Source organism: Balaenoptera acutorostrata, chromosome 5, assembly GCF_949987535.1.
Source record: "Balaenoptera acutorostrata chromosome 5, mBalAcu1.1, whole genome shotgun sequence".
In the NCBI taxonomy this organism is placed as follows: domain Eukaryota; kingdom Metazoa; phylum Chordata; class Mammalia; order Artiodactyla; family Balaenopteridae; genus Balaenoptera; species Balaenoptera acutorostrata.
Window position 1 is genome coordinate 140,499,354 of NC_080068.1, and position 24,446 is coordinate 140,523,799.

Here is a 24,446-nt window from a genome sequence, read left to right on the forward strand (position 1 = left end):
TCGTCCCAGGGGCCTCCTCCCATCACCCACTCTCCCACCTCATCCTGAGGCTTGGGTAGAAGAACAAGACCGGCAGGGGAGCAAGAAGGGTGGAGGGTGTCCCCCTCCTTCATAAAGGGTGGTGTCTGGAATCCCAGGTCCACTGAACTGACTCAAGGTCACACTGCTGTATGCGCAGGGCCAGAACTCAGTGTAGGTCTGCTGGACTCCAAAGCCCTTTGTTCTGTGTCCTGCAGCGTTGAGCTTGTTTCAAAGACAAACACACAGTCAGTAAGGTAGGGAGCCCCTCGTCACCAGGGGTAACCAAGCAAAGGGGCAGGGATACTATTGTGGCAAATGCAGTATGGTCCAGTGAGTGAGGTGAGCGGCCCCTTGTCCAGTGAGTGAAGTGAGGGACCCCTTGTCACAGGGTGTCCAGCAGAGGGACAGGGACCGCATCACAGCAATTCCAGCATCAGAGATCGTGCCAGCCCGGCTGGGACTGCGGCCACCTCTGAGGCTCTGTGACTCGGCCGACCACCTATTTCTGGGCGTCACTGTGTCTTGAGTGACAGGAGGGGCTGGATCTGCCCCATCCCACCTCCCACCCACCGCCGTCTCTTCGGTCTGTGCCTTTGGTGGGGGGAAGGCCAGGCCCGCAGCTGGAGGGCTGTGGGGGGAGGTCCCGGGAGCCTTCATGCAGGATGCAGGTCCATACTTCTCGATCCAGAAACGTCCACACTGATGGTTCTCACAGGAGACCAGAGCCTGGGTTCACCTCGGTCTCCACACGATCCCGAGCCCTCGGGAATCTGCTGCCGCAGAGCTCCTTCCCCAGGAACTTTAATTAAATCATCTTTCATTTGCGGTCCGACGGATGAGAAGAAATTGACTAGACAAACTACTCATCCCTCCCGTTATCGCCGCGTGTTTGTTCAATTCATTCACCACTTACGAAGCGTCCGTTCTGACATGGGCCGTGGGCCAGACCCCAGGGCCACTCCTTGTCCCTAAAGAGTAGAAGCCACAGGACTCACGGGTGACTGATGGCCCATGGGTAACAGGACAGGAAAAAGGGATGGCAGGTGGCACCATCCCTACCCCATCCCTCCTCCGGGGACACAAATGCCCCACCTGTGACGGTCAGTGGCGCCTGGGGACAGAAGTGCCCCACCTTTGACAATCATGGTGCTTGCTGGATCCTCCCCATGTCGGAGCTCTTTGTGGCGCTGCCCTGTGCCCATCACCTCTGGCCCGTGGCTCCCCTGGCCCTGTGCTCTCTGGTCCTCCTGTCACCTCGGTGCCCACTTCTTCTCAGTCTCCTTCTCTGGCTCAGCTTTCCTCCAACACTCCTTCCACCGGGGAGACTGTCAGTGCCACCGGCGAGGCACCGGGTCGATTTGGTTCACTGCTTTCCTCCCAGCATCCCAGGCAGGAGCCGTGGGTCCTTCCAGGCTCCCTGTTGCCCCAACCAGTGGGTGTCCAGTCCCCCAGGTCTACCTTCTCTGCGTCTCCCGCGGTCCTCCCTTCCCCACCCTCGGCCTCCCCATCCCCTTCCTGCTGGACCCGGCCCACCTCACTGTCTCTGTGGTCTTGCCAGGGCCCTCCCCGCTCCCCACCGTCGTTAAGTGGCTGGGCCTTCCCCAGAGTCCATGATGGCCCAGTTATATGCATCTTTGGTCGTTGTCTTGCCACCGCACTGGGTGCTCCTTGAAGCCAAGGACAGCTAGGCTGTGCCCACTGTGTCCCCATCACCAGCCGACATCGGTTCCGTGATGCACAAGTAGAGAGCGAGGGAAGGGCGGCATGCACCCCGGCCCGTCTCTGCAGCGTGCACGGAGGAGTTGCCTTGGCTGCATCCTGGCCTCAGCTCCCGCCGTGTGACTGGGAAGTCACCGCCCTCCCTGGGACTCATTTGCTTCATCCACCAAACAGGGATAATAACGGCGACTACCTCATCAGAGGGCTGCTGAAAACAGGAGTCAAGCATTCAGTATGCTGCCTGGCATACAGTAAGTGCTCAATTAATGCCACGTAGGATTACTTCATTACCAATGCTGTTATCTGCTCCACGTGATGCTGGAGTGTTTCATTCAGGAAAACCATGATCCAGGTGATTTCAGCTATGGGACATTGACGGGGGGTCCACCAGGTAGAGAGTCAATTTCCTCCCCCAGCCACCAGGAAGCCGCAGTAACGCGCCTTTCAGCTGTGTCCTTACTTGATCCTACGAGCACAGAATATCAAGTCCCTGCACTGATGACTGTGGCCTTGGCCATGCTTTGCCAAACCAGCATGGCAAAAATATCTTGGTCTGTAATCACAAAGATTTGAAGAGAGAGCCTTTGGAGATTCCACAGTCATTTCCAAAAGCTATCATCTTTACCCAGGAGGCTGCCCGAGCAAGCCAGCATGGAAAAGGCACCCTGCGAAGGTACTGAGATCCAGTCCCTTGCTTTCTGCTGTTCAATTAGGGGCAGATGAATGAATAAATTGTTCACAGATCTAATCATGCATTGTTAATACAACTGTCCTGATAAAAGACAGTCTCCCCAAACACAGTCACTCCAGAAAATTAACTGTCCGCCACACTCTGCGCAAGCAAGAAGGCTTTTTAGCTTTGTCTGCAAAATGTCCTCAGACAGCCAAACAGAACACAATTACACTCTACTCACACCAAAGCCTCAGTGTAAGCCCCTTTAGAGAACTCAGATCATCAATAATTAGGGGGGAGGCGGGGGCCTCTCATTTCACGAATGCTGCAGACAAGATTATTAATAAGTCAAGGCTCTAAAATATTGGTGATGAATTGTTTTTATATGTCCTGAAATATGTTTGCCTCATCTGGTTACTATCGATCCAGACACAAGATCTTCCAAGTCAGCCTCCGGCCAAAGGGAAAAGGTTTGCCTCTCCGTTCAATTTACAAATGTTCTCGGGGATATTTCCTGGCATTTCAGTGATTGTCAGGCTGGTAATTAAAATTGAACCAATCCTTTCCTGACAATCAGTTCCGTAATTGTGTTTGAGTCGATGTTTTACTAAATCGTGTTGGATGCTTGTCGGTCTCGACACAGAGGCAGGACGAGGGCTCTCAGCCTCAGAGTCGGGTCCATGCCAGGGCCAAGGCACACAGACTGTGTGGGCTGGAGCGGGTCATCTCACCCCTCCGAGCTTCTGGGTTTTCTGTCTATAAAATAGAAACAAAAACACCCACCTTGTTGCTGTTGTGAAAATAAAATGATAAAATGCCAGTGCCTAGTGCAGGGCCAGGTACACAGTAGGTCCTCAGTAAATGTTATTTCCCTCTTACTTCCCCACCCCTACTTGACGGAGTTCAAGTTTATGCAGAGACAAGACTGGGAGGCACAAGCTACTGGTGCCCACACCAAGAAGGGTGGTTTCAGGGCTGGCTGCATGGTGATGCTTACAGCCGGTGACTAAAGTGTGCACAGGGCTCAGTGTGCAACACTCCCTTCCCGTGAGCTCTGACAGTCTCTCCCCACACCAATTTTCAATGGGTTGATGGATGGAGGATGAATGGTGAATTGGGGTAGGGAAGGAGGGAGAGAGAGGGAGGGAGGGAAGGAAGGAAAGAAGGAAGGAAGGAAGGAAGGAAGGGAGGAAGGAAGGGTGATTGGATGGATGGCTAAGTGGGTGGTGAATGGATGATGGATGATGGATGGATGGATGATGGATAGATGATGGATGGATGGATGGATGGATGGATGGATGGATGGATGGATGGATAGATGGATGGATGGATGGATAGATGGATGGATGGATGGATGGATGGATGGATGGGTGGATGGATGGATGGATGGGTGGATGGATGGGTGGATGGGTGGATGGATGGATGGATGGGTGGATGGATGGGTGGATGGGTGGATGGATGGGTGGATGGATGGATGGATGGGTGGATGGATGGATGGATGGGTGGATGGATGGATGGATGATGGATAGACAATGAATGGATGATGGATGGATGGATGGATGGGTGGATGGGTGGTTGGATGTTGGGTAGAGAGAGGGAAGGAAATACAGTTGAATTAAAATATTAATAACTGTTCACAGATTATCTAGAAGTAAACCTTCATTTAAAAAAAATTCTCTTCCTATCTTGTCTACTCAATAGAGAACTGAATACACATTCTTAGGCCTTTGCCCACAAGCAAATTCTTCTTTTCATAGAAGTATACTATTGTTTTTTTCTGATTACACATTTAACACATTTTCATCTTAAAATATTTATTTATAAAATGTATATATTCACTCCAAAAATATGTACTGAGTACCTCTCCCATCTTAGATTACATATTACATACTAAGAATGGAACCAGAAACATACTCTAAGAAAGAAAAAACTTAATACCCAAAGTGTCATCAGCCAGAAACACACAGTGCTTTTATCCTTCTGGAATGTTTCATTCATTCTTTTTCTATATATTCATGCATATGTATATCTCTTTACACATACATATATGGAAGCTTGTGTGTCATATATACTGCAAGTTTATGTGTATGTATACATGGACACACATATATGCATACAGTCATTTAATCACCTGATTTTATTTTTCTCATAGTACTTCTCACTATCTGAAATCATCGTATTACTGCATTTGTTTTACTCCCTGTCTCTCCCACTCAGACGTAAGGCCCATGGGAGGGGGATTTTGTCCCGTCCTGTTCACCATCATCTCTTCAGCACTGGTGCTCAATATATATGTGTTGACATCTTCAACAAATTGAAAAATAGGCATCTCACGTGTATGTCTTTCCTCCTCCTCGGTGATATTGGTCTTTGGGGCATAGTTCTCCTGAACTTCCTGCTTCATGGGTTCTTACAGATGCCCTCAGCTAAGCGGAGGGCAGTTGGGGGCATCTTGCTCAGAATGGCAGGCTCTAAATATCCCTGCTCCAGGATGGATGGTCAAGACCACCCACCTAACCCTGACGTCCGTCTACTCAGCTCCTAATAAGTTTCCAAGAGGTGTCCATGGGGGACAGGGGACTCGCCTTCCTATTTCAATATATTTTGCAAGGCTCTTTTAGGATCCATGTTTTGAACACATGGAGGTCTCTCTTGCCCTGATTTATAGTTCACCAAGAGATCCTATTAATATTTTAGTTGGCAATGAAGTGCGCTTTAACTCGTGGTGTGCCTCTGTTGGTTGAGGAAGCACTGGAGCGTCTTAGCAAAGCTCCTGGCCCTTGAGCTGAGAAGTCTCAAGACCTTTGGCAGGAGTGAGCCAAAAAAAAGTTCGGCAGACTCAATGGCTGACGTGAAGGCCTGCGGCCGGTGGGTATGAGAAAGGGAATTGGGATCAACTCGTATTCGGTAAAATGGTTCTACATACATCACCAGTCAGAGCTTGATCGGGAACACTCGAGTCAACTGGAGTGGGGAGGGATTTAATGCAGACACGTGCAGGCTGACGCAGTTGATGGGAGGCTGGGGGTGGAGGTCAGGGGGGCGCTGCTGACGGCAGGAGGTCAGGAGCCCAGGAACCTCGGGAAAGCGCTGCCCGCGATGTCAGCTGCCCGCTGCAGCCGAGTGGGTAGTCCAGGGTTTGCTGGAGACACCTTCGGCCCTGCGCCTGCCTGCAGACGCTGCTGGAGGCCTATGGCTTCCTCGTCTTACTGGCTGTCCCGTGAAGGCCGCCCGCTGGGGAGGCCGGGAATGTGGTCTCCACGCGTCCAGCTCCTGGGCTCAGGGATGGCTGAGCAGGGCTGAGATGGCCTGAATATCAGCACGGATAGAATGCCCTTCCCTTATACATTAAACTTTTGCCCAAAATGAGACTTAAATACATTCCATCCACAGTGTTCAGGAGATAATGTCAGAGCACCTACTCTGTGCCAGGTGAGGGCTTGGGACTCAGCAATGAGCAAGACGCGTGCGTTCCCTGACGGCGGGATGTGTGCGGGGCCTGGACGGGAAGAAAGACGACACAAGAATGTGGACGGAGAGGGTGGGGAGTTAGTGTTTCGTGGGGACAGAGTTTCTGTTTGGGATGATGGAAAAGTTCTGGAGACAGAGCGTGGTGACGACTGTACCACAGTGTAAACGATGCAAATGTCACTGAACTGTCTGCCCAAGAGAGTTAATGTAGTCAATTTCATGTTCTGTATATTTGCCACAATTTTAAAAATAATGCAAATGGATGTTTCTGGAAAGTGTTAATAATTGCTTTTAAGACAGTAAAAGAGTACCTTGGTGTCAGGGCCTATTTAGACCGTGGGATCAGGAAGAGCCGATTTAGAAGGTGGTCTCGGAGCTGAGTGAAGAAGGAAGCGGCCCCGAAGCCTCAGGAAAGGGCCCCCCCTGGAGCCAGACCATGGAACGGGAACAGTCCGAGGCCAGGCTGGCCGGAGCGAAGTGACAGAGGGATGGCAGGTGTGAAGCAAAGCCCATCAGGGCCAGTCACATGGGACCGAGGGCCGAGGGGGACAAGCAGGGAGATCTGTGGGTGCTGGCGGCCCCAGGTGAGGGTGCAGGAGGAGGGGATGGGGCAGTGGCAGACGGACTCTCCCTGCCCCCCCCATTGGCCCTCAGGAGATTCCCCCCCCCCTCCAGCTGCCCCTCCACACTCTCTGCGGGGTTCCTTCTGGTCCCCACCCCAGGTCAGTTCTTTCCTCACTTTACACAGCCCCTAGGAGGGCTCATCCACTCCCAGGACCACCGGTCACATGTCTGTGCACCTACCCCGAACACCTACCCCAGTGCAGATTTCTCTGCAGAGCTCACCCCATATCCCAACCTCCCGAGCCCCTCTCTCCACCTGCGTGACCCTCAGGAGGGTCAGCTCCAGTGTGAGGCTCAAACTGGCCCCCTCTTCATCTCCCCTAAGCCGGCTCTCCCTCCTGTGTCCTCGTCTCCATCCACGGTACCTCCCTCCACACACCTGCCCGAGCTGAAAACTTAGGTGTGTTCCCTTATTTCTCAGTCTCTTTCCTCCTCACCACACCCACTGAACTCTATGAAATGTCATGGACACCCGCCCTCTCCTCTCCATGACCTCTGCCCCAGTCCAGGTCACCAGGTTCTCTCACCTGGGTGAGCCCCGTGGCCTCCAATTCAGCCTCTGGCCTGCCCCCTCCAGGCCCTATTCCTCACTGCAGTCAGAGGGAGACAGCCAGGGCGTCCAGGCAAAGGGAGTGTGAGGGTGCAGCAGACATCTGGGGACTTGGAAGCAGTCCGGGGCGGCTGGACCCGGGCCATGTGGAGGTAAGATCAGCAGGGTGAAGTCATAGGAGGGAGGCATGAACGCCAGACTCAGGAGCAGGGGCAGGAGAGGCCCTGAAGGGTTTCAAGCAGGGACATGATACCGCATGCTTGCGTGTACGTAAATTCCAATTATCCATAAGTTCTTCAAGAATAGACCTTTCTGGTTTAAGGAAGCACAAAGTAGTGAAGAGCTCTTCTGTTTCTGCAGCAGTTTCACATGTTGTGCCTAATTTGGAACCTCTACCCAGAGAGATGATTGCCTCCAGTTTCAAGGTGAGGGGAGTGACTAGCCCAAGGTCACTGAGCAAAGCCGCATCTCCGTCAGACTCATATCCTGTGGCCTCTCCTCTGCTTATGGCTACTCAGACCAAAAACCATCGCATGGAGTGACTTTCTCCTAAAACTCTGGGTAGCTGATCTGCGTTTGTGCTGAGTAGCCCAGCGAGATGCATTCATCCACAAGAGTGAAGCACTGGGTAGAAGAGTTATTTTTGCTCATCGTGACTCACACCGGCGTGTATAAGACGCTCTGCACAGATTCTAATTTGAGACCCGGGGGTGGATGCCACCTGTATTTGTTTGTCTCCACTGTCTGCCTCTCCTGGCGTCAAAGCCAAGTTTTCTGTGTCCCCAGCTGGGCACATCTGTCTGGCAAGGAATAGACTGGGCGATTGGGTTTCAAATAGAAAGGTAATTCCAGATGACACCCATCGCCAGGGGTGGGGAGGGAACCCTTTTAGGGCTCCACTTGGTAAAGAGAAGATTAAAAACAAATCCTCTCCTTGATAAAGAGTCTGAATGGAAACCAGAGATCTGTGGTGCCTTCAGCCAGAGCTCTGGCGGAGGTGAGAAGTAGTTTCTGGATGCTGTTTGTTTTCCTTTTTTAACTCGGAGGTTCGACAGCGATGATTTGCATGAGCTTCGCTGCGAGGTAGACAGCGATGATTTGCATGAGCTTCGCTGCGAGGCAGACTGGCACATTGGCACCACCTTTTGGAGGAGATGGGTTAGAAGCCCAGCAGGGGACCAGGGATGGTGACTAGGACTGGTTCGTGCAGGGGTGGTTCAGGCAGGCAGGTCCGAGCAGGAGGCCAGGTGCACGTGATCCGGGCATGCAGGGAGGGACAGGCCCGCGTTGAAGGGTCCCATTAGGGCGTCCAGGGTGCCAGGTTCAGGCAGGTCTCCTGACCTGGCCAAGAGGGAGACAGGAAGCCCACGTGGGCATCTCACGCAGTCTTCCCGCCGTCTTCCTGAGCGTGCAGCTCACCTTCGGGGAAACTTTCCAGACGGCCTCTCCTCTCCTCCAGTCCCGCCTCGGGGAGGGGCCTCCCTTCTCGGGGTCCCCTGTCCCAGGGCACTGCTCACACCAGTAAATGACTTCACTTGTCTGCTATTAGCTCCTCCGGGGCAAGGATCCTGTGAGGTTCATCTCCCAGCCTGGGGCCCGAGGCACAGCTGCATGTGTCTGTGAATGGTCTTAAAGAATAGGATGGTGGACCAAGGAGAGGAAGCAAAGATGAAGAGGAAAAGAAAGGCACTCCCCCCGCTGCCGCCGCCCTCCTCTGCCCCTTCATGTGGTCAGAAATCAGCCCCCAAACTCGGGATGGACCTGCAGACGTCTGGAAGCCATGCCTAATAGTCTTTGGGATGGGAGTGGGGGGAATCTGTCTGGACTCTCCCACGTCTGCTGCATCAGGACCCCCGTGTTGTTGCTGCATTCCGGGCTGGTGCAGTCGCATCACTGGCCATGATGTGATGCCGATGAGTGACACAGGGAAGAGCTGGGTGTGAACCCACAAGGGCTCTCTGGCCTCGGCTTCCCCATCTGAGAAATGGGGATGGTCGCACCTACTTAGCAGGTGTGCTGTATTAAGTGCAGGAAGCGATGCACTCCACCCCTCACCTGCCCCTGCCCATCATCTCTACGCTGCCTCAGAGCTGCCCTGCTAGTACTTCCTGCATCTCTCCAACCAGATGCTGGCAGGGCCCTGGGGCTGGCTGCCAGGCTTGGATGGGAAGTAACAGAAGGGTTGTTAATTACCACGCATCCAAGCCCCGGCCACTTTGCAGGCTTCCCACCCAGCACATCCCGGCTGAGAGAGCTAAGCAGATCTGTTTTTAACACGGGTTCCGTGGGGGTGATGCAGAGGCTGGGGGAAGACAGGGCCTGTCTGCCCAGCCGCCTGCAGACTGGTCCGGGGAGCTCGGCCTTCGGGGAGTCGGGCGCCCCTGCTCCGTCCTCACCGGGAGGGGACCTTGGGGAGCTCTGTCTCTCTCTCTCTGCCCGCATCCATGCTGCATGCCAGCTCGATGGTGGCTCCTGTTACTCCGTGTCACAGTGACTTGTACCACGTTTGTGTCCTGCACTGGGCTGGCCCTCCTCTGTGCCCGCTGCCCGGTGTCAGGCCTCCACCGCCCATTTCTACCATGAGTCCTGCATAGAGGGAAGCAAATCTCATCTACGGACCTGCCGATAGACTTTGGTGGTCGGGGAAGCCTATCCAATAAAGCACGTGTCAATAATGTGATCTGGAAAAAAAAAAAAAAAATCCCCAAGCCGGTGACTTTCTTCGGAAGAAGCACCCTGCCACTCCAACTCAGAATCAATGTGCCGGTCCCACTGAACTCCACCATCACTGGCTTCCCCTAGCGAACTCCTCTTCATCCTTCAAGGGCTGGCTCAGGTGCCACCCCCTCCAGGAAGCCCCCAGCCCAAGGTCAGGCCTAGCGCGAGGCAAGGGAGGCTCTAGGGTATACAGTTAGAGAGGCACTCAAACTCAGGTGCCCTGGCCACCCCTCACCCCCCAGAGAGACGGCTCGCTCACCCTGGGACAGCTTCTTTGCCTTCTGTCCTCGTCTGTCCTGGGGTTTCCTGGTGCGAGGGAATCATATGCTCCCTGGACTGTCTCTCTCACCACCGCCTTTGAGCTGCCTCAGCACTGGGACCCTGAACCATGGAGGTGTTTGGTGAACCAAACTTCTTTGAAAAATGCTGCAATAATAAACCCACTGTCATCTACGGCAGGTCCACCATGGCCCAGGACTATGCTAAGTCTGGTTTTTTTTGTGGTTTTTTTTTTTTGCCCCACTGCATGGCATGCGGGATCTTCGTTCCCTGACCAGGGATCAAACCCCTGCCCCCTGCAGTGGAAGTGCAGAGTCTTAACCACTGGACCGCCGGGGTAGTCTGTTATATACTTTGTTTCCTTTAACTCTCAACTCGCTTCTGCCATAGTAATTCCTATCTTCATTTTACAGAGGAGGACATTGCAGCTCAGAGACGTGAAGTAATTTTCCCAAGGTTGCACAGCTCACAGGAGCAAAGGAGGGCTGAAGCCCATCTCCGTGGGCCTCCAGAGCCTGCCCTGCTCCCGTCCAACCAGGCCTCTGCTGTGGGCTACGTGTTCCACGAGCAGCGCGGCCTGGACTCCCGGGGCCATCATGGGTCCCCCCATCCCGCAGGACCCCATCAGCGTGGCTGAGAGCAGGGCTGGGAGGAGTAAAATCCCGAGAACAGGGCTCGAGTTCGCAATGGTTATTTCCTTGTCACTTGGTGGGGAGCAGAGGCCAGGCCCACCAGCGTGCTCAAAGTTGCACAGCTAATGGACACAGGGCCGAAACCAGCAGGACCAGCTGTGGCCTAAAGCAGCTCCCCCGCCGACAAGGGGAGGGCGCTCAGAACTCACCAGGGGGCCATGAGAAAATGCAGACCCTGATCCCGCGGGTCCGGATGGGGCCAAGACACTGTGTTCCTAATAGGCCCCAGGGCTGCTGCTACTCCTGGTCCCAGAGGTTATTAACTGAATAGCTTTGGAAAGAGCCCACTTCATGGGCGTGCGACCTCGGCCATCGCAGGAGGATCTGCGCTTGGTTTGCTGCTCTTGAAATTCCTAATTCCTCTCGAACAAGGAGCCCCACATTTGCACTTTGTACTTGGCCTGGCAAATTAGACCCTGGCACCCATGCTTCAGATGGGCTGGCCATTAGTCCAATGAATCTATCAAATATTTGTCTTCAACTGTGTTGCCTCGGATTTTGAGACACCCAGCCTCAAGGGCCCCCAGAACCTAGCTCGGGTGCCTTGTGTTTCCCCAGAATAGTAAGCAGTGAAAATACACCATTTAAAATTGTCCGGTTCCCAATTTGGAAGAACAATCTGCCAGCCTCCTCTCTGCACGATGCTAATTGCTTTGTTTTCTTTGCTCCAATAATCCTTTCCTTGTCATCACTTTTTCCTTCCCCCGTCTTTCCTGGCTTGTCCCACTCTGAGGCCAAAAATAGCCCACAGCCACAGATTGCTGGGCCCCCGGCCAGAATCACTTCCTCAGGTTCTTTTTCCTTCCGCCTCAGTTGCCACCGTGGGTAGGGCCTTGGCTGTAACTGAGGGCTGTCGTGGAGAGGTGACCCGGTACCTAGAGCCCTCATTCTGTGTGGGAAAACCAATACCCATTTCTTGGACCAGGTCCCGTGCTCCGGGCTGGATGGCAATGATGAGGACCTGGGCCCTGCCAGGCTGTACAGCCTCCCCACATGGAGGGAAAGGCAGGCTCTCCGAGGGTTCCCTGCGGAGAACCCTAGGAATGTTGGGCTGGAGCCAATGAATGTACAAGACGCTGGGGGAAGGGGCAGAGGAGGGATGAGAAAAACTGTTGGAGGATGTGTATCACAGAAGGCTTCCTGGAGGAGGTGACCTTCTAAAGGTGCCTTGGTGGATGAGGAGGCGTTTGATAAGCAGATAAAAGGGGGAGGATGTCCCATCATAAAAACAGGCTACACTCATGATGGGGGCACCGGCAAAGCAGGGACACCAAAAATAAATGAGAAACATTCAGCTTTGTTGAAGTTGCCCAGAATTCAGGGCTCAGAAAATTTCAAGGAAACCATTTTCATTTTATCACGCTTGGATTTTGTGACATTTTGAGATTTTAAAATCTGATTCTGAATTACCAGTGGTGATGTTGGGGGTGTCTTGATCCTGCTGTGCGTTCCAGCCAAAGGGAATAAGACACACGAAGGTGGTCAGGATGTGAACGGTCTCAGCTGGGACGCCGCCTGTTTGCCTTTGGTTATGCTGTCCTCTCTGCCTGAAACACCCTCCCCTGGGTCTGGATCAAATTTCCATTCATTCTTCGAGGCTCGTCTGGGTATCACCTCCTCCAGGAAGCCCTTCCTTTTGTTCTGCACCTGGATGATATTTTCCCCCTGCTCTGCTCCCATAAAGCCCTGTGCATACCTAAATCCTTGCTTGACCTTGCAGTTTTAGCAACTGTGGAAGAATGAATGAATGAACAAACGAATGAGCCTTCATTGCTGTGTGAAACTTTGAGTGGTGAACAGGAATAAGTGAATGAGGTTATTTATGCCTTCTGTTCTCCAGGCTACTTAAATATCCCTAAGGATGTTTTCCTCCCAGAGGAGAAAAACAAACAAACAGTTCTCTTAGGAGGCACAAACTGAGCTGGAATTGCTCATTCATTCATGCCTGCATGCGTGCATTCCTTCGTGTATCCAGCAGGGCTTGGCTGACCGACAGCTTGGGGTCAGGCCTGTGCAGGTTGCTAGAGAAACCAAAAGATTCCCTACCCCTGAGATCAGGGGGCACAGTCTAGTGGGGGAGGTAAATAAGTAAATAGTTGTATTGTAAAAACATTGTGGAAAATGCATCACGAGCAAAGTGCTTTAACGAGCTTCCCTGGCCAGACGGCCCAGATGGAGCCGGGCGTGAGAGTTGCTGCCCTGGGATGGGGCGCGGAGCCAGGCCGAGAGTGTCCAGTGGATACTGAATGAACCGTGCTGTAGCCGGGAAAGATGTGGAAGGAGTCTTGGTGATTTATTTCATTTTTCCTGATTATCCAGGGAAGCCAGGTTCTGTGTAGAACATTTAGGAGTTGAAGGACGATGTCAAAGAAGACACAGGACCCCAAAAGACCTCCCAGTAGCCAGAGCTGGACCTATCTGGGCAGCAAAATAAGAAAATATTATTGAAATACAACTCAAAGCATAAACTAAATATTTGTGGGTTCATAGTGATACAAATACATGATTGAATAAGTAAATAAATGGGGGGGAGAAAAGACAAATCTCCCAGGCAGAAGAATTCCATATAATGTATGTAGCTACTCCACCCTCCAGAAGGGCCGCCTGCCTCTCCCCTCCCACTCCTCCCCCCCAGGTGTGGGCTGCGCAAGGCGACTTCCTCCCAAAGGGACAGGATGGAGGCGGGGAGGAATGGAGTAACGTTACAGGGCGACGCCTGGCCAGTGCCACCTGGCCAGCGAGGGCGACATCATCGGTGACAGGTCACATCCACTGCAATGAGGGAGGCACCCCTCATTTTGCTCCTTTCCCCACCCCCCGAAACCCAGAACCACGGCATCAGCACAAGAAAAATATCAGACAGACCCAAATGGGGAGGTAACTACTACAAAACAGCCAGCAGTCCTCCTCAAAACTGCCAAGGTCATCAACAACAAGGAAAGCCTGAGAAACTGTCACAGCCCAGAAGAGCCGGAGGAGACATGACAACTAAATGTCACGTGGGAACCTGGAACAGGGACAGAAAAAGACATTGGTGGAAAAACGGGTGAAATGTAGTGTGTAGTTTAGATAAGACCAATGTATCGATGTTGGGTCCTTAGTGGTGACAGATGTATGATCCTGACGTCAGCTATTCATGAAAGAGGAAGCGGGGTGTGTGTCATATGGGAACTCTCTGTGCTATCTTTGCAACTTTTCTGCAATCTAAAACTATTCTAAACTAAAAAGTTTATTTAGAATTTAAAAAAAATCCTTCTAAACCCACCACTATTAACATCCCCCTGTATTTCTTTCCATTCTTTTTTTAAAATGGAGATGTAATTGACATACAACATTATGTTAGTTTCAGCCGTGCAACATAATAATTCGATGTTTGTCTTGTGAAATGATCACAGTAAGTCCAGTTGACATCTGTCGCCATACATAGTTACAGAATTATTTTTTCTTCTGATGAGAACTTTTAAGATCTGCTCTCATAGCCACTTTCAAATATGCAGTATAGTTTTATTGATCATACTCACCATGCCGTACTTATTTATCTTATAACTGGACGTTGGTACCTTTTGATCCCCTTCACCCGTTTTGCCCACCCTCCTCCCCCCACCAGTCTGTTCTCTGTATATGTGAGCTTGGTTTTTTTTCCCCTTTTTCCTTTTAGATTCCATATATAAGTGAGATCACATGGTACTTGCTTTCTCCTTCTGATTTATTTTACTTAGCATAACGTCCTTAACATCCATCCATGCTGTCACAAATGGCAAGTTTCATTCTTTTTTATGGCCGAATAATAATCCTTCCATTCTTCTTTCTATGCATTTTCCACTGATAAAATTATACCTACTTTTGTACACCTACCATTGACAAAATTATAATATACTTCCTTACAATTTTGTCAATGTGAAATGTACAGAAATTAGACTCACTTATAGTTTTGTGCCCTGCTTTTTAAATGTCATGTGTGCATGAGCTCTCTTGTCACTAAACATTCTCTGTAAACATTTGTACACGCTCTCTGGCTCCCCTGACCATTCTCCCCGCCCCATTTTTCCTGCATGTAAATCACACCATGAGGAACATCTGAGAGCACAATCTTTGCAAGAATCAGGCTCCACGACCCTCCGTTTGCTGGGGACAGAAGGCTTTTGTGCTGGAGGAGATGAATGACCGCCCCTCGGAGCTCGTTACGTTTCCCTGGAAAGAAAGAACACATTGGGTTATCATTTGTTCACATGAGACAGGAGTTTTGTGCAGTTCATTGATCTGTGCTGTGTGTGTTTAATTGTCTTCTAGAGCAGTGTCGGAGGTTGAGGAAGGCCGTCCTGGTGGGCATCTCATTGCCCCACGCCCTCCCGGGGAAAGCTACCCATTTTGTAGACAAGGAAACTGAGGCACAGAGGGTGTTTGGTCACAGAGACATGGATTTGAACTGGGTTATCTGGAGACGGAGTGTGTGCCCCCAGCCCCCTACTCCACCAGCACACATGGTTCATTCATTCATCCCCTCATTCCCTCATTCATTCATCTGACGGGTGAAGTGCCCAGGCCCTGCAGGGGTGGGCTGGGGAGGTGGTCAGTAGTGACCTCCACAGACATGGCCCCTGGCCCAACAGGGCCTCAGTCCCTGGAGAAGAGGCCGCTTCCATGAAATGGGGTGAGCATGTGATGGGCAAGTCCTGGGTCCCCAGCAGCCTTGTGGCAGGAGCTCAACCCAGCCTGGGGTGAGGAAGGCCCACCCCAGCGTGGGGCTGTGGCCCATGCTGGGCATGGCCAGGGTGCAAGTGGAGGCTGGGAGGGAGGCCGGTCCAGGAAGGGCCTGGGGACCCTGCTAGGGGGGTTGGTGTCTCCTTGGGGCTCCCAGGAACCATGAAGGTTCTACAAGGTCCGTGTGTAGGAGGCCCCCTGGCTTCCTGTGTGGGGAATGGACCTTCTGATGATGCTGGAGGGGGGAGTCGGGGCCACAGCGCTGGGGGTTGAACCACGCGGCTCGCGGCCCCTCCACCCCACGTGCCGGTGCTCCTGGCACTGTCGCAGCCCACTGGGCCGGTCGACCTTCTCTGGCACCTGGGACACAGGAGCTCTCGTGTGTCCCTCCGAGGGGCCCTGTCATTCCACCAAGTGACCGCAGGGCGAGGCAGCCTCCCAAATGGCCCCTGCTCCTGGGTGTACTTGACAGTAAGCCCTCCCCACTGTAGAGCTGTCGGCCAGGCAGGTCAGTGTCCTGGGGCGGCCGTACCAACGTACCACAGTTGAGGCTTCGAACCACAGGAATCTGTCGTCTCAGTTCTGGAGGCCGGAAGTCCGAAGCCAGGTGTCGGCAGGGCTGGTTCCCTCTGGGGGCTGCGGGGAACCCGTTCCAGGCCCCCTCCCGGCCTCTGGCAGCTCCAGCAGCCCTTGGCTTGTAGACGCGTCGCCTGATCTCCACGGGGAGGCCTCACGCCCCACTGTGTGTTTCAGATCGTCCTCGTGAGCGCCTCCCTCAGCGACCAGGACCACAGCCTGTTCCTCAGCACGGACGAGGGCGCCACCTTCCAGAAGCAGGTCATCCCCTTCTCCGTGGAGACGTTCATCTTCCACCCCCGGGTAGAGGACAAGGTCCTGGCCTACACCCGGGAGGGCAAGGTAAGCAGGCCTGGTGACGCACGAGGGCACGGAGCCTTCCATCACGTGGGGCCCGGGACCCCCCATCATCCCCGTCTCCCCTGGGCCGTGTGGCTGGATGCCCACCAGGAGCTCGAGGCTTTGCAGGAGAACCGAGCGGAGGAGGTGAGCTGCACGCTTGGCACAAATGGGCCCGTGAGCCGGTCGATAGATGGTGGATAATTGTGGGGACCCTTCCACTCTGTCCCCCTCTCTCTGCAGTCCAGCCACAGGGCCTTCCTCTACTTCCAGAACATTCCACGCACCCTCCCACGCCAGGCCCTCCCCTCAGCCTGGAGGCCTCTTCCACCTCCACCATGAGAGTGAATCGTCCTTCAGATCCCAAATCAACGTCCCCTCCTCTGAGGGGCTGAGCGGCAGGGCCCCAGGAACACAGGGCACCTTCACAGGGTGACAGAGGAGAGCGTAATGGGGGGCCAGCGTGGGCAGGGTAGGAGAGACCCTGGGGCTGAGGAGGGAGCTTGCTAAGGGCCCGTGGAGGAGGGGCCACCCTGGCTGTAGGAAAGGCCTGTGTCGGTTTCCTGTGGCCACTGTAAGAAATGACCACAAACTTGATTGCTTAAAACAATAGAAATGTATTCTCTCACAGTTTCGGAGACCAAAGGCCCAAAATCAGTTTCATGGGGCCAAAACCAAGGTGTCTGTGGGCCCACGCTCCCTCTGGAGGCTCTGGGGAGGATCCCTCCATTGCCTCTCCCAGTTTCTGGAATTCTGTGGCGTGTGAAGGGGTCACTCGGATCTTCAAAGGCAGCGTCTTCAACTCTTCCTGCTCTATCTTCACGTTGCTGCGCACATGTGTGCATGCGTGTGTGTGCGTGTGTGTGAAAGTTCCCTCTGCCCCACCCGGATAATCCAGGATCATCTTCCCATCTAAACATCTTCACTGCATCACACCTGCAGAGTCTTTTTCTTCTCCATCTGGTCACATTCACAGGTTCCAGGGATTATGACATGGATATTTTGGGGGGCCTTTTTCAGCCAACCACCTTGCCCAGTAGGAGGCCAGATCCCCAGAGTCATAAGGAAAGGGCGAGGAGGAGGCTGGTCCAGGAGAGGGTCGCTCAGCCCCTAGGAACGGCGGCTGGGCAGTCGGAGAACAGGAGTCATGGTACCCAGCTCTCTCCCCTCCCGCCCTCCGGTCTTCTGCTGGTGCCTCCCGTGGTCTGAATCCCACCCGAAGCCAGAGAGAAGGAGCCTGTGGATGGCGTCTACACAGGGCAAGCCCCCAGGGGTGGAAGAAGATGGAGAAGGCAGAGCCTGGGTCTGGAGCAGGTGGAAGCCGTCCAGATCAGGAGCTTCCTTGGCAGCCCCCAGGCCTGCTTGGGACCCACCGTTCCACACTCTCCCAGATTCCAGTGCCTCTCTTTCCCAGGACTGTAATTATGTATTTGTGCCACTATTTGATTATTGTCTGCACCGTACACACACGCTTGGGGTAAGCTCTTTGAGGGTAAGGGCTATGCCTGGTTTTTTTCACCATTTTACCTCAAGTTCCTGGCTGAAAATATTGAATGGATGGATGGAAGGATGGTGGATGGATGTGTGGATGGATGGATGGATGGATGGGTGGATGGATGGATGGATGGATGGATGGATGGGTGGATGGATGGATGGATGGATGGTGGCTGGATGGGTGGATGGAAGGGTGGATGGATGGGTGGATGGATGGATAGATGGAGGGGTGGATGGATGGATGGATGGATGGATAGATGGATGGGTGGATGGATGGATGGATGGATGGATGGGTGGATGGATGGATGGATGGATGGATAGATGGATGGGTGGATGGATGGATGGATGGATGGATGGATGGTGGCTGGATGGGTGGATGGATGGGTGGATGGATGGATAGATGGATGGGTGGATGGATGGATGGATGGATGGGTGGATGGATGGGTGGATGGGTGGATGGATGGATGGTGGCTGGATGGGTGGATGGATGGATGGGAGGATGGATGGATGGATGGATGCATGCATGCATGGGGGTGGATGGATCATGGAGATGGATGGATGGCAGCTGGATGGATGAATGAATGAATGAATTTCTACCAACAGGGATCACCCAGGTCAGGGACCTCCACATGCAGACTCCTGGCTGGCCTGAGCCATGGCTGTCTACAGGACCTGCCCTGTTTGCTGGTCCTCAGTTTAGTGGATCTGCTTTGACCTGGAATACATCACACCCACTCACACATCACTGGCCAAAGCAAGTCTTGTGCCAAGGTCTGGTCCTTGCTAACTGACTGAATTTCAGGATGTCCCTGAAATTCCCTGGCCTCGCGGGCTGCCTCTGCTCTGGGTGCTTTCCTTTGGAGCAGCGTGTATTCTGGGTATTAATAGTGCTACTTAGCCTTCCATGTATTTAGACTAAAGCACAATCACAGAGACTTATTTTCCCACAGAGATTGACTGCATTGCAATTGCTTTTTAATGTATGGTGCCCTGGAAAATTAATGGAGCTGAAATCTCAGTTATTTTCTTTGGGTCTTTTCTGTGACTATGAGGAAGGAAAAAGGAGGGAAGAAAGGCTTCACTGTGGTTGTAAAAGGAATGAGGAATTTGAGGACATTAATAACAATGACAGCAGGGCTGTTTTCTTAGGCATTATGGTTTCAGCAGGATGGCTGTTCGGACAACACTGACTTTGATGCCAACGGACCTGGTGTGTTCGGTAGGCGTCTGCTGCTATAATGCTGAGTAACACACAGCCCCAAACCTCACTGGCTCACAACAACAAGCATTCTTTCTTATTCTTGCGTCTGCGAGTCAGCGGGGGTCCTGCCGGGCTCGCTTGGGACTGACTAGACAGGCGTGCCTCCTGCCAGGGTTCAGGTCTCTTGTTCTGGAACCAGCGGTTACTTGCGGACATGCCGTTCTCATGATGGAGGGCAGAGGCTCCGAGGGCCAGAGGAAACCACATGAGAACCTCCACGTGTCTGCTTTGACCTGGAAAACATCACATCCCTTCCCGCTGGGCAAAGCAAGTCATATGCCAAACCCAGAGTCCACAGGCTGGACATAAATATCTCGCTCACAAGAACTTGCAGATCTTTACAAAAGCAAATGCTCTCCTCTATTCCCTCCCCTTCCTTTTCTTCCCAGATGCCTGCCCCTTCCTCTAGCAAAGACTGTCCTTCCACCCCTCAGGCTGCCCTGCCCCCCTACTTCTAGTTCCCTCCTTTACTGTGTCATTAGAATTTGGGGCACTCTGAGGCTACCTTATTTGGAGCCTGGACAGCCTCCTTGGGTGAGAGCTGAATGCAGTGGGTTTTTTTCTTTCAAGTCTCAGCAAATTGCATTAGGCTCCTGGAATCAAAAGGATGTGAGAGCTGGGCAGTCCCTCCCGACGCCAGCTCGCTGGGGACCCCTGGCACGAAACTGACCAGCCTGTTCCCCTCTGCTCGGACCTCAGACCTGCTCACAGGCAGAGCCCTGGGCACTTACCTCTAAAACATCAATAGACCCACTCTTATGTTTTATTCTGCTTCCCATCGAGAACCTCCTCTGCTTCCCAGCACTGTAAGAAATTGGTCTGAGCCTGAGACTGCCTTCCAGAAACTTAGTAGAGGAGACAAGACACCTTGGGTGGCCAATCAGGGAAGCCTTCCTGGAGGAGGGGGGTTGACCAGGGACTTAGAGAATGAGCCAGGATGTAAATTTACTTTTTAATACAACTTCAGAACCACAAAGATGATCGCACAAGAAAAGAAAGAAAAATGAACCCCTGCAATCCTCCAGCCCAAATGAAGCTGTGTTTGCGTTTATATAGGCTGAAAAGGAGGGGGAGTGCTATCAAGGGGGTGGGGTGGGGTGGGCAAGAGCTCTCTTAAGAAGGGATGAGTCTGGGGCTTCCCTGGTGGCGCAGTGGTTAAGAATCCGCCTGCCAATGCAGGGGACACAGGTTCCAACCCTGGTCCGGGAAGATTCCACATGCCACAGAGCAACTAAGCCCGTGTGCCACAGCTACTGAGCCTGCACTCTAGAGCCCGCGAGCCACAACTACTGAGCCCACGTGCCACAGCTACTGAAGCCCGCGCGCCTAGAGCCCATGCTTGGCAGCAAGAGAAGCCACCTCAATGAGAAGCCCACACAGCATAACCAAGAGTAGCCCCCTCTTGCCACAACTGGAGAAAGCCTGTGCACAGCAACAAAGACCCAAGGCAGCCAAAAGTAAAATAAATTTTAAAAAATAGATAAATTAATTTAAAAATAACTTTAAAAAAAAAGGGATGAGTAGAGGGTGCTGTGATCATGAGAACAGCTTTGTGAGCAGTGAGAATCTCACAGCTCAGAGTGTGTTCCTTTTTGCTCTGACTGTTGTGTCCGACAAGGCTCAGGGCAGGAACGAGAACTCACTCTGGATATTTTAAGCAGAAAAAGGATTTAGCGTGGGGCGTTGGGTGCGCTCTAAACTTTTGGGAGGGCTAGAGGTGCAGCTTCAGGCCAGACTCCCAAGGATCCTCCCAGAAGCCTGTGAAGCTGGACCAGCAGGGGAAGGTGGGGGACTGGGAACTCCACTGGGGTCACCAAGGTCAAGAACATGCAGCTGAGGCCGGACTCCAGGCATCTGAAAGCACCACTGCTGCAGCCCACACTGCCTGGGAACGTCCACAGAGACAGAGGTTTGTCCAGCTGCTGCCTCCACCACATCTGCCCCTCCACCCCACAGAGCTGGAAGATGGCTGCCGAACACAAACCCATGACCTTGCTGGCCAGCAAAACAGAGTTACTACATGATCCAGCAATCCCACTCCTGGGCATATATCCAGAGAAAACTGTTATTCGAAAAGACACATACACCCTCTATGTTCATAGCAACACTATTCACAATAGCCAAGGCATGGAAGCAACCTAAATGTCCATTGACAGATGAATGGATAAAGAAGATGTGGTACATATATACAATATGATGGACTATTACTCAGCCATAAAAAAGAATAAAATAATGCCATTTGCAGCAACATGCATGGACCTGGAGATGATCATACTAAGTGAAGTAAGTCAGACAGAGAAAGACATATACCATGTGACATCACTTATATGTGGAATCTAAAAAAAAATAGATCCAAATAAACTTATTTACAAAACAGAAACAGAGCCACAGACATAGAAAACAAACCTACGGATATGTTAGGTTGGGATTAACATATACACACTACTATATATAAAACAGATACACAACAAGGTCCTACTGTATAGCGCAGGGAACTATACTCAATATTTTGTAATAACTTATAAGGGAAAAGAGTCTGAAAAAGAATATATATATATACATATATACATATGTATATATATAAAACTGAATCACTGTGCTGTACACCTGAAACTAACACAACATTGTACATCAACTGTACTTCAATATAATAAAATAAAATAAATGGCCCAAGGCAGCAGGAAACTGCCTCCATGGCACTGTCCCCTTCCAAACCTCGCATGCGTGCATCTATCTGACCCAGAATTCTAGCTGCAAGGGAGTCTGAGCGATGTTGCATCTCAGCTTTTCAGCCTTTGCAGTGTGCCCAGGTGCCCTACAGCAAGGGAAGGAAGGATGCTGAGTTCCAACCATCATACCCAACCTACCACTGAAAGCCGGGCGGAATTGCAATGCTTCTAATTATTGTGTGAGACTTCCTGGCACACATGTCTGTGAATGGAATGCACCTTCCCTCTGACTTGATCCTCCTCCTTTTCCTTTACTTCGCCCTTGTTCTCACTTCTGATCGTTTTACCTTTACAGCAGATCAGAACATCTTCTGATCTTTTTATTTTTCTTAGAGGAGTGGTCTAGAGGAAGTCGACCCTTCCCCAGGACATCGCTGTGTGGGTTTTAGCTGCAGTAACTAGGATGTCCCTGACGTGTTTATTTGCCGGTGTTTGTCCTTTATTCAGCAGAAGTGTTCTATTTCTGCAGCAGTTGGTTGTGTGTTATGCAATCACCTCCCATGAGAGCAAATTGGAAAGGCTTCATAAAGTTCTGGGGCAGATGTCATAAAATGCAAGTGCGTCAGTGGTGATGGCAACGATAACGCCATCCGTTAATCCGGAGGTTACATAATCCTGAGACTGGTGGCCTCAGACTCCTTTTTATTCACTTATTGCCTGAGGATATGAGCTGTGCTCTCCCGATTTGCAGATGGGTAAAGTGAGACTGCCCTGAGAGGGAGGAGTCGGCCGGGTGGTGGGAGAGGGGAAGAGGGGTGTTCCAGGCAGAGGGAACAACATGTGCGAAGGCCTAGAGGCAAGAGAGAGAAAAACGGTGGGTCCAGAAAACAGCAAGAGTTGAATACAGCAGGAGTCTGGGGCTTGAGGAATTTGGGGAGGGGACACTGGCTCTGAGTAGCCAGGGTGTGGGGAGCCCTGCAGGGGTAGCTGGGGGCAGCGGCTGGCCCCGGGTGGAAGACAGACTAAGATGCAGACTCTCAGCCTCTTTGAGTAAGAAAATCTCGCAGCCTGAGTGTTTTCTCCCTGCAGGTGAGAGCAGAGGAGAGGAGCGTAACAAAGAAAACTCCCAAGTTTAAGAAAAAGGGACAACTGTTATGCAATTGTCACCAGGTCACAAAGTGTCAGTCAGACAACTATTCAGAGTGACTTTCTTTCTAGAGGCTCTCGGTGATTTTTATGGCTAGGGACAGCCATCCTGAAGTGGGGTGTCTTCTCACAAGACCCCGAGGTTAGGAGATGACCTTTTCAAGGAGGAATCGCTCACGCAGGGGCCGGTCTGCTCTTCTGCAGCTGCGGGGAAGAGGGAGAGAACGTTTTCCTGAAATTTCTCTCATAGGCAGCTGGGGAATCTGTAGTTTTCAGGGCTGTTGTTGGCAAGGGGGAAAGGCGATTCGGACACTCCAGAGTGACATTGTGGGCAGGAGCAGAACTGAACAGGATCGCGGGGCCAAGTGGGAGTGTTAGGCTCACATCTGCGGTCTCCGTCTCGCCCCGGGCAGCTCTGTCTAGGAGGACGGTGGGCACGACGCTCAGTCCGGGGGCTTCAGAGCCCCAGTTCAGCGCACGCCTTGCCTGCGTGAAGTCCTGACACGCGGGACCCACTTGAACCCTCCTGACCTCCTGAAGGAGGATGTCACCCGTTTTACAACTGCGAAAAGCCAAGGTTCACCTGGGTGACTCCAGAAAGGGAGGGCAGGGATCTGAGCCCAGGTGTGCCGGCCCCAAACTTGGGAGACAGCGGCCTGGGTTTCCGTGTTGCCGTTGGGGACTGCCCAGCCATTCTGGCGAGGGAGGAGGAGGCCAGGCCTCCTCCAGCAGGATAGGGACCACTCCCCATCCCACTAGCCTCCCAAATAGAGCAGACGGAGCGCCACCGCGTGAGCAGAGCTGCCACCACCTGCTTAACTCTTCCCTGGCTCCCCACCCCTAAGAGATGAAGTCACAGCTCTGCCCCATCCTCAGCGTCTGGCTGTGAGCCTCGCTTTTGCACAGACTGAGGCCCAGCACCTGGAGGCCGACTTGCTGTTTGCTGAGCACCTGCTGTTTGCTGAGCACCTCCCACCCCCTACCTCCTGCTCCCAGGCCTGTGCTCGGGAGCTCCCTCCCCCTGGAAGGGCCTCTGCCCTCCTCTGCCTGCAGACATCCCCACGACCCCGATGATGCACTGATGCCAGGCAACAGGTGGTGTCCAGGGAGGAACAAGGAACCTCCAGACGGCTCACGGAGGGTCCCTAACACAGGGAACTGGTCACAGAGGCATCGGAAGGGCAACAGGAGCAAAACAGGATGGCGGTTTATCCCCAGAACAGAGGCTGCAGACATCCCCGCCACCCCCAGGCTGGGGGGGAGGGGAGGGGTATGTGGTGGCCAGGATCCCACATGGGCGCGCGTGTGTGAGCGTGTGTGTGTGTGCACGCTCCAGCCCCATGGGGCCAGGACCCAACAGGCGCCGGCTCCCCGCCCACCACCAGGCCCCAGTGACGACTGGAGGGTTTGCTCGTGTGTGTGCGTATGTGTCTATGGGTGCGTGCATGCGTAGCTGTGTCTCCGTGTTTGTGTGCGTTCACATGTGTGTGCATGTGTGTAAGCACGTGCACAT

At 52.7% G+C, this 24,446-nt stretch overlaps 1 protein-coding gene across 1 annotated transcript in view; it reads left to right on the plus strand.

Annotated features, from left to right (window-relative positions):
* The window catches only part of SORCS2 (sortilin related VPS10 domain containing receptor 2), a 521,346-nt gene that overhangs the window by 414,111 nt on the left and 82,789 nt on the right, over positions 1-24,446 (plus strand). The window contains exon 4 of the mRNA XM_057547088.1: positions 16,202-16,366. Coding sequence (XP_057403071.1) covers positions 16,202-16,366 — 165 coding nt within the window. The remainder of the gene's footprint in view (positions 1-16,201; positions 16,367-24,446) is intronic.